The 10,031-nt window shown below is 44.6% G+C and overlaps 1 protein-coding gene and 2 non-coding genes across 3 annotated transcripts; all 3 read right to left on the minus strand.

The window, feature by feature from the left end:
* Window positions 1-616: 616 nt before the first annotated feature.
* On the minus strand, window positions 617-9,911 carry Cct6a (chaperonin containing TCP1 subunit 6A). The gene is made up of 14 exons (XM_052167756.1): window positions 9,702-9,911; window positions 8,976-9,039; window positions 8,238-8,372; window positions 7,464-7,637; window positions 6,758-6,861; window positions 6,025-6,135; window positions 5,661-5,820; window positions 5,501-5,583; window positions 4,401-4,497; window positions 3,679-3,826; window positions 3,054-3,187; window positions 1,930-2,032; window positions 1,316-1,388; window positions 617-1,228 (listed from the first exon to the last, which is right to left on the minus strand). The coding sequence occupies exons 1-14, from the start codon at window positions 9,836-9,838 to the stop codon at window positions 1,156-1,158; spliced, it is 1,596 nt and encodes a 531-aa protein (XP_052023716.1). The 5' UTR covers window positions 9,839-9,911; the 3' UTR covers window positions 617-1,155.
* Window positions 3,499-3,628, minus strand: LOC127673451 (small nucleolar RNA SNORA15). The gene has a single exon (XR_007975180.1). It is a non-coding gene; the product is annotated as a small nucleolar RNA SNORA15 (small nucleolar RNA).
* Window positions 7,756-7,890, minus strand: LOC127673453 (small nucleolar RNA SNORA22). Its single transcript, XR_007975182.1, has one exon. It is a non-coding gene; the product is annotated as a small nucleolar RNA SNORA22 (small nucleolar RNA).
* Window positions 9,912-10,031: the final 120 nt, after the last annotated feature.

The raw sequence follows: 10,031 nt of genomic DNA on the forward strand, positions 1-10,031 counted from the left end.
TTATTTCACCAGGGAGTGGTGGCGCATGCCTGTAATCCCAGCACTCTGGGAGGCAGAGGCAGGCGGATTTCTGAGTTCGAGGGTAGCCTGGTCCACAGAGTGAGTTCCAGGACATCCAGGGCTACACAGAGAAACCCTGTCCCAAACCAAACCAAAAACAATAGCCCCTCCCTCCAGATATCAAACACATAAAAGCAAGTACATGGAAACCAAGAGAAGAGGCATGAACGAGCTGAGGCAGCTATGTGAAAACTGTATTTGATCCAAGTGTCCCCCCTCCCCTTTTTTCCCTGTTTTTCAAGACAGGCTTTCTCTGTGTAGCCCTGGCTGTCCTGGAACTCACTCTGTAGACCAGGCTGGCCTCGAACTCAGAAATCTGCCTACCTCTGCCTCCCAAGTGCTGGGATTACAGGCGTGCACCAATATTGTCCAGCACTCTTCATCTCTCTTTTGCTGTTAAATTTGTAAATTTAAATTTAGTTTCTGCCTCTTGCATTCCCATGTTGTCCGGAGGAGCTGGGCAGAGTTCTGATCCTCCAACCTCTATGCAGTAACTTGGCTTTATTAGCTTATCTGAAGCATTTTAAGTTATTTCAAGTGTGAATGATCCAGTAGCTTCACTGTTAAGTATTTATTAGAGATACTATGAAACCCATAAATTACCCAGATGTGTTTTACACTGGCAAGAATCTTACATGTTTAACAGGGAGTTGGCTGGATAATTCCAAATACATCCACAAATTATTCTTTTGTGCTGGGGTCTCCTGTAGCCTGAATTGGCATAGAACTTCCTGACTATCTCCAAAGTGCTAGACTTATAGGCACGCATCACCATGCCTTATTTAGGAGAAAACCATTACAAATTCTCAAAGAACACTTATAAGGTAGACAACACGCTTATCTTATTATGTAATTTTTGTATCAGTGTATCGAAAACATCTTGTTCAGTGGGTTTAAAATAACCTGCTTTGAGTGTCTTTGGGCACTCAATGCAAAAATAAAAGTAAAATTTTACAGTATTATAATTTGAATAGGTGCCAAATGTCCTGTTCCTTTTCTCCTATCAGGAAGAGAAAACTAATTTCCAAATCACTTGAAGTTTGGACAAAAATAACCATTCCCCCCAACACTCCGCAGCTTCACAGGCAGCAGTCTTCAACCCTTCAGGGAGGACATCCCAGCTCTCATGATCTCGTCGACCAGGAGGATGTTGGTGGCGATCACAGTGCTGCAAGGGAGGAAAAGAGGACAGCTCAGATTTCAACCCCAACTGCTGAATCTGACTGACCAAGAGCTGCCTTGCGAGCTCGCTCACCAGGAGTGCAGCAGCTGCCTCTTCACACAGTAGTTGTCCCACACACCCAGCTCTGCGGCCACCATCGGCTCACCTGCAAATAACCGGAACACCAAAGGCTTTTTTCAAGAGAACACATTCTATTTTAAGAATCCTATCAATTATAAAACAGGAAACACAGGCCAATTCAGATTTTTTTTAGATGAAGTTTTCTATATTACAGCCCAAGACAGCATGCAGGCTTTGGTCCTGCTGTCTCAGTTCTGCTGGGATCCCAGGCTGGGTCTGTAACTACAAAGGAACAGTATGGCCTATCCCTGACCATTATCCATTAGTGCCCAAGAGTCCTCCAATCACTGCCCCTACCCAGTCTGGAGCGTGGCTGTGAACTGTGTCTTCTTAGGCCTCACTTACAGCCAACAATGCTCACTGCTTACCAGATGTTTGCACTCTCTTCTGTTTGGGACACATTGCTGTTGACCACATCACATGTGTTTTTGACTTCCCTCATTCCCTAACGTCTTCTATTAAGTTACCGACATAGGCTTTCTTTATTCCGCACAGCACTGGTACCAGACTGTCCTATCATCCACACCCCCTCCAGCTTCCCCACCCACCAGACGCAGCACTCTCACCTGTGCTCAGATCCACACCAACAAGCTGACCGGATTCTGAATGCTCAGCTTGAACTTTAACTAAGGTTTCCTGAAGGTCAAAACCAGAGTTCTGTGCAAGAACCTAGAGAACAAATTTAATTCTTGAAAAGACACACTGCGAATTGAGGGTTAACCAGAATAAATGAACAGTTATTTCCAATTTTAAAAAGTTCCTGGGGGGGGCTGGAGAGATGGCTCAGCAGTGAAGGGCACTGACTGCTTTCCCAGAGATCCTGAGTTCAATTCCCAGCAACCACAAGGTTGCTCACAACCATCTGTAATGGGATCTGATGCCCTTTTCTGGTGTGTCTGAAGACAGATACAGTGTACTCACATACATTAAATAAATGAATCAATCATAATAAACAAACAAAGTTCCCCAGAGGCAGTCTTCTGATCATACATACATGTACTACAGCATACCCCTTTTTTTCCCCTACCAAACACACGGGGGTGGGGGGTGGGGGGGGTGGGTAGGGGTGGTTGGTGGTTTACATGCTTTAACATGCAACATACAAGCCATAAATATAACGGGAATATAACGGGGAATAATGTTATATTTATGTTCTTTTTTGAAGAACAGGCCAAGGAATAGTTGACCAACTAACTGTCTAAAACACCCCAAACCTAGCAAATCAAAGCACTGGTTAAAGCTAATCTTTATCAAATACCTAATAGAGACCAGTGAAAACTGATACAGGCAGTGGTTTACTGGATTGGTGCCACGCAGCTGTGTCCGCTAAGCCTCTCTTCCTGCCACATGGTCCTTAGTTTGTGACTGACCTCTATGCCAGTTTCCCCTTCTTTTCTCCAGTTTTCTCTCCTGTATAGCTGCAGAGATTTCCTGCTTGCCTGGCTCAGGATGTGGGAAGGTGGAGATTCTTAAGTATTATTGCCTTGCTACAAATACCTTTGGCTGGCATGAGATTCGATATGTAGACCAGGCTGGCTGAAATCTGCCTGCCTCTATCTCACAAATGCTAGGATTAAAGGCACGTGCCACCACAACTAGCTAGTTTTCTACTGTAGGAACTAACCTTTACAAAAGACTATAGCTACAGGCTGTCATGTCAGCAAAACTAAGATTTAAGTAAGTATCAAACCTTGGGAATGATGAGCAAGGCGTCTGCAAATGCCTGGACGCCAAGCTGAGCCCTGCCCTTCACACTGGGCTTGTATTTAATCAGAGCTTCGGCCAGTGCCACTTCTACTGCACCAGCACCTGGGACAACACAGCCTGTTGGGCATGGGAAGGAGAAATTGCTGTTACAGAGAAAGACACAAAACCTACCAAATACAAAATAAAACAAAAAAGACAATAGTTTTTGAATCCGCCATGCTTGTGAATGAACACACACACACGCACACCACACACACACAGAATCTGTTTTTGCAGTAATAGAAATGGAGGTACAGGTCTCAGATACGTTAGGCAGGTGCTGCACCAACAGGGAATACCCCCAGCACAGACTTGTTTCTTAAGTCACAGTAAGAGCAATTAATAGCCAACAGCAAAGGGATCCAACCTTCCCATAGCGTTAGTCATTTAACTGTACTCACTTTTAATAATGATATACCATAAAATATAGCATATCAGCCATCTTAAAGGAAGACTTTACTCTTGCATGGTGTCTGGCTGTGTAAATTATTGACTAAAGAACACAGTATTCAGCCATGCCTTTAGACTAGCAACAGAACACAACTCAGACAACACTGAGTGGGTCTTACCGTCATCAATGGCATTTTTGACAGCCCTCAAGCCATCTCTTATTGCATCCTTGATTTGAGTCAGTGTGTGCTTATTTGGTCCTTTAACCAGTAAAGTGACAGATCGGGGATTGTTACACTTCTCAATAAAGGTGAACTTCTCCTCACCCTGTGTAGAAGAAAAATTATTGTCAAAAACATGATGGTGTTTACCTTTAACTCTATGACTTGGAAGGCAGAGGCAGGTGGTCTCTGTGAGTTCCAAGGCTATACAGTAAAAGTGTAACACAAACCCAACAAATACAAATAGGATTATGCAAAGAATAGCAGGAGGGGTGTATGAAGAGTTGGTAGTGTAATAGGAACCCACCATATTCCCATTAAAGAAAAATGGAAGGGCGGAAACAATTCAAGGTGCAAAAGAAATTAAAAGCCAACTTACATTATACACAAACACACCAAAACATACGAGGAAGTCATTTTTAAAATGGTGTAGTCACCATTGCTCATGTCCAGTGAATAACCCACCACCCATGTTCCTACAAGTACCCTTGATTCAACCCAGTGAAAGAACTGTACACAGTGAGTTCCAGGCCAGCCCATGAAGTATAGAGACCCCACCTGTCTCAAAACAAAACCAACCAAAACCCATAAAATTGTTAAAAATCTATTTTTGAGCTTAAAGTTTCCTACTCAACCACTGAGAAACAAAATACTATCTGTCTTAGGAAGAAAACACTTACCAGTGTATACTCATAGACGAGCCCTGCATGCCCCAAACAGTCAGGATTCAGGTCATCGAAGGAATTCAGAGCTATCCCACCACAAGCTAGTGTCAGCCTGCAACAGTGAAAAACATTAAGGAAAATACAGTAAGCCATGGGGTCAGGTTCAAGAAGATCAACAATCTTTTAGCAAGGAGATTCTCATAGCTGCATGAAAGTGTATCTTAAAGCAGCCCCCTTCGCATTCATTATAACCCAGTGGGTAAATGACCCATTAAGTCTCAATTAAAGCCTCCATGCCAAGGCCATCAAAACACCAACAACGAAACCAGAATATGGATGGGTTTCTGTGGGAGGAATATTTTTTCTTTTTTAAGAATCATTTTATGTATATCACCATTGCTCTCCTCAGACACACCAGAAGAAGACTACAAATGTTGTGAGCCACCATGTGGTTGCTGGGAATTGAACGCAGGACCTCTGGAAGAGCAGCTGGTGCTCTTAACCACTGAGCCATCTCTCCAGCCCAGGAGGAATATTTCTAAGGAACCTTCTTTGTGGCTGGGCAGTGGTGGCGCACGCCTTTAATCCCAGTACTTTGGAGGCAGAGGCAGGTGGATTTCTGAGTTTGAGGCCAGCCTGGTCTACAGAATGAGTTCCAGGACTCGCTCCACAAAAAAAGTTTTTAAAGGTAGATTTAAAAATTGATAGTTTGCCACAGCAAAAGCAAGGGTCTGTGTAATCCAGGTCACTTTTTTTTTTTTTGAGACTGGGTTGTGTAAGAGCCCTGACTGTCCTAGAATTAGCTTTGTAAACCAGGCTGGCCTCAAACTCAAGAGATCTTGTGTCTACTCCTCAGATGCTGGGACTGAAGGTGTGTGCCACAGTACCCAGCTAAGAACAGACTATCTGCAAACAGGAGCCAGAACAGGGACAGAAGGGAACCAGAGCTACAGGGAACGTGTGTGAAATGATCAAAGCGTTTCATATGCCTGTGTGTTTAATAAGGAAATCAATGATTCTGCTCAATTAATACATGCTAGTAAAACAAAAACACAAGGAGAAGCACAAAGGGAATGACCCTAGCTCCCATGCAAGTCCGGAGCCGGCCCACTCACCTTTCCATGTTTCTCCTCTTGGCTCTGCGCAGAGCTACGATACCTTCTTTTGCAAGGGCATCTAAAGAAAAGGGGTCAATCCCCTGAATAAAAACAAACATTTTTCAATAGCCTTCGCCTTAAAAATAAATAAGACTAATTCATAATTTTAAGCTCCTACCTTTTGATTAATAACGACAAATCCTTTATCTGAATCACCACAGACTTTCTTTTTCAGTTCTATGATTTTTTTAACTCTATCTTCAATGAATTTTCTTTCAGCCTTTACTAGTTTTTCCCTCTCTTCTGCGCTCTTGTAAAAAAACCCAGAATTCACTTCTCTATAAAAAAAAGAAAAAGAGAAGGCAAAGGAGAGATTTCCATGTTATCTTAGCTTTTTAAGGGGCTTGCATCAAGCTAGACACAATTGAAACAAGGGCTGTACCAGTGGGCACCACATAACCCAACCCCCCATGTTTGCATTACTGCCCTCACAGTGGGGAAAAAGAATGTCAGCCCCCCCCCCCAAGGGGCCATAAACTCACGTTTTCTCATACTCCAAGGACACGTTGCACGTGAGGATGTAGGCGTTTTCTACTCTTTTCTTCATATCAGGATGCCGTGCCCCATGGTCCAAAACAAGCCCTCTGATTAAGCTATAAAACAGGAAAATTTATCCCATTTCTACTAACATACACGCTTGGGAGAGTGACACTGACTAATAAAATCAAATAATTGTTACAGTGCTAATTTTCATACACATCCACTAGGTTCTAAAGTTGTTCAACAACTTTTCAGTTAAACCTAAGAACAAGTGTGAAAAAGGTGTGTTCTACGACACCAGACAGGCCACCTAAACAAAGATGACAAGCCTGCATGTCTACTACCAGCAGGCTCTCACTTTATGTTTTCAGGGCTGGAGAGATGCAGAGGTTGAGTACTGGCTGCTCTTCCAGAGATCCTGAGTTCAATTCCCAGCAACCGCACGGTAGCTTACATCCATCTGTAACGGGATCTCATGCCCTCTTTTGGCACGCAGGTGTACATACAGATAGAACACTCATACATCAAACTAGCACCTGTGAATGAAGCTTTTCCTTCTATGCACTGTACTCAAGCAGATCAATATATGTTCACTGATGTTCCTATTTCAGAACCATACTGTCCAAACACAGCATAACCCTCCCTCATTTCCACAGCGCATGCTCTTCCCACCAGTGCCATCCTTAGGAGGAGTGGGGAGCTCAGTGGTGGGAGGCCCTCTGTCCTCTGACCCACCTGGTATCCGTTTCAGACTTATGTTTCATCTCCATGATCTCCACCATGAACAGGTCAATGGGCTCATCCTTTTTCCTAATGGCCAAAATGGAGTCCACTACAGCCTGTGGGATAACCGTTAATAGATGTGATGTGCAGAGGCTGACACACTCTACTGTTGTAAAGAAGAGTGTAACAGGCTTAAGAAAAATTGTCTCTAAAACTCCAACCGGTAACACCAGTGCTATTTTGTGGTGGCACAGGCCTCCAGTCTCAGCCCTATCCAACCCACCGTATCCCCCCCACATATGTAACCACACCCTAAGCAATTCACACTGAACTGTGAACTAGCAGAGGAGCTCCAAAGTCCCCCAAAGACAGCATTACAGCAGAATGTTCATCAGCCTGGTTTGACCGGAACAAACACCAGACTACCAGGTCCCTTAAATGTGCAAGGGGGATGTGGTGGGGCCAGGGAGGCAAATCCAAATGACTAGAGACTTTCTAGAACAGTGTCAATTATCCTTCCTAAGCCTGGCCTGTCAACAATGCCATCTTTTCACGTTGAAGACAAGATCAGATGGTTACTGCCCAGGGAAAACCCTAAGCCCTCCCTCTACACAGCAGCATCCCTATGAAGAGCCCGCATGGGCACACTCAGAACAGGCTTTTACGGAAGACTTTCCCCATGCACTGCCCCCCACATGCCCAACTGTTTAATACACACCTCTGTCAGAACATCTGCAAGTTCAGCATGAACTTTAGTCCGCAGAGATGTCCTGGCCACATCGATGAGCGTTTCTCTGTCCATTTCTTTGCTTACTTTGACTTGTTCTAAAAACTGGAGTGCCTTTTCTTTTGCAGCTTCAAAACCTTCTGTTATTATTCTGGGATGAAGACCCTATAACCCAGAAAGTGATGAGACCCTGCCGACATTTGCATCTTCAACACCAAACGTCACTATGTCCAGTCAGGTTTGAAGGGACGCCCTGAATCATTCATACTTACTACAGTTAAGGTGGTGTGCTGATTTTCTGAATACATTTAAAAGGACACGGCACTCCTTTCAATGCAGAGGAAAAGAACAGACTTTACTCTAGCACAGAGTCAAGACCAAGAGAACTACAAAGCACACTTGGGTGTTCACTGTGCAATCCATGAAAACAAGACTGGCTCCTGACATTTGCTGCAAGAGCTTGCTTCTTATCTAATCTGAAACTAAATCACATTATTTTGAAATCAGAGCGTAGGCTGGGTGTAGGAGCAGTAACAGGCAGATCTCTTGTGAGTTTGAGGCTAGTCCGTTAAATGTAATTATATAATTATTTACATATAGTTGAGAGGTTTTTTTTTTTTCATTCCAGACCAGGTTAAGACTGGCACAGGCTCCCAGAGTTAAGCAGCCCGACCATTCTACTGTGTGCCCTCAGGTAGCATCACATCACTGTGCACCAATATAGCCCACCAAACAACATAGCACAAAAACGAGACTCCTGTGTACCTCAGAAATGTAGAGGTCCGCCTGTTTGAGCAGCTCCCCGATGATCAGGACATTGGATGTAGTGCCATCGCCAGTTATGTCGTCCTGGGCTGTAGCCACTTTGGCTATCAAAGAGGCTGTTGGGTGTTGAATTTGCTGCAGGTAGAAAAAGAACTATTTAAATGTGTGATAAAACATAAGACAGGCTTCTTTTAAAGCCTTCCACTTTAGACTGTACAGCATGTCTACATTTTGTCTGGATATTCAAGTCATTCCCTTTACTGGGATTTGAACTATAGGACCTGAAAATTCTGGTGAAGGAAATGGGTAGCTGGGTCAAATTAATATGATCCCTGGGACAAAAATGACTATAAGATAGCCCGGTGTGAGACGCACAGCTTTAATCCCAGCATTCAAAAGGCAGAAAACAGGTAATCATTTAAGAGTTTAAGGCCAGCCAGGGCTACACAGAGAGATTCATCTTAAACAAACAAGGGGAGATTTTCATTTCTCCTGCAGTTGGATGAAAAGGTGAGCGTTTGATTTTGCTTTTCTCACCCACAGCCCTGTTTTTGAGAAGGGGGTCTAACAACAAAAACAAGGATCCAAACACGACCCGCGTCACAGGAGTTCCTCACCCGCTAAAGCACTTCCTATATTTCTGCGTGAAAGGTATGACCCGATGAAGAATTTTATCCACCTCAGAGGAAACAGGAGGCCAAGATTTTGCTTTTTAAACCAAACACGGCAGCCTCTTACCATTTCATGAAGAAGGACATTGCCATCTTTAGTAAGTTTGATGTCTCCAGCACCAGATACAAGCCTGTCAAATGAGCAGGAATTAATGATCAAGGATGTGATTTTTCAATTAAAAACAAAAACAAAAACAAAAACCAAGAATTCCACAAAGCAGCCAAGGGTCAGTGATGTATATATCCTCCACCCGCTCTTGAAGTCAAGTGAATCGCTGGGAGCGAGCGACAAGCCGTAACTACGTCAGACCCTATCTCAACTAGATACATAATGAAAAGTCCCACAAAAAAGAGGTGTAAAGGGGACAAAAGGAGGCTATAAAACATATGATTCCAAAGCAGGTGTAATTTGAGAAACGGATACGAGAGGCGAGAAAGACAGTGAATATGAGCATAGTTAAAAAAAAAAAAATCAAAGCGCTATGTCGCAGCGAACTTTATTAATTTTCTAACTAATAAGGTAAAGAAAACAGATCCCCTGAAATTTGGACTTTACTCCTACATCCTAGGAAACTCGGGGCTGTGGGGCTGGCTTCAGGAAGGGTGCACACGCCACCTTCTTCCTCCAAAGGAAATGGGTGCAAGTGGCAGCCCCGAAAGGCGCGAATCGGGTGGTTTGGATGGGATGCAGCACAGACATTGTAGAAAATGCCAGCGCCAGGGCCTGGAGGCAGCGCTTAGAGTTTGCGGCCATCGATCCGCCAGGCCCGCCCTCCCGCCAGCCCGGGCTTACATCTTCATGGTGCCCTTAGGCCCCAAGTTGGTCCTCAGAACATCCTGCAGGCCCCGTGCCGCGCTGATGTTCACCGCCAGCGCTGCCTGTGCCCGGGCCACCTCGGCCTTAGGATTTAGGGTCTTCACCGCCGCCATGGCTGGCCTAGCTCAGGGAGAGGCCGAGAACAACGTGCTCTATGCGGGTCTTCTCGAAAAGTCTTACGCACCTGGCCCGCCCCCAGCGTGCCCATAGAGCATCTCCATTGGATTGCGACGCTCTTGCTGCCCGCTGATTGGCTCAACCCGACGCTGATCTCTCTGGGCCCCGCCCATCACGCCCAGTTGCGAC

Source organism: Apodemus sylvaticus, chromosome 22, assembly GCF_947179515.1.
Source record: "Apodemus sylvaticus chromosome 22, mApoSyl1.1, whole genome shotgun sequence".
In the NCBI taxonomy this organism is placed as follows: Eukaryota; Metazoa; Chordata; class Mammalia; order Rodentia; family Muridae; genus Apodemus; species Apodemus sylvaticus.

Coding starts and splice junctions, on each gene's coding strand:
- Cct6a (XM_052167756.1), bottom strand. CDS start 9,838: ATGGCGGCGGTGAAGACCCTAAATCCTAAGGCCGAGGTGGCCCGGGCA. Junction 6,136..6,757: donor AAGTCTGAAACGGATACCAG/GTGGGTCAGAGG, acceptor CCTGTTTTATAG/CTTAATCAGAGGGCTTGTTT. Junction 5,584..5,660: donor TTGTCGTTATTAATCAAAAG/GTAGGAGCTTAA, acceptor GTTTTTATTCAG/GGGATTGACCCCTTTTCTTT.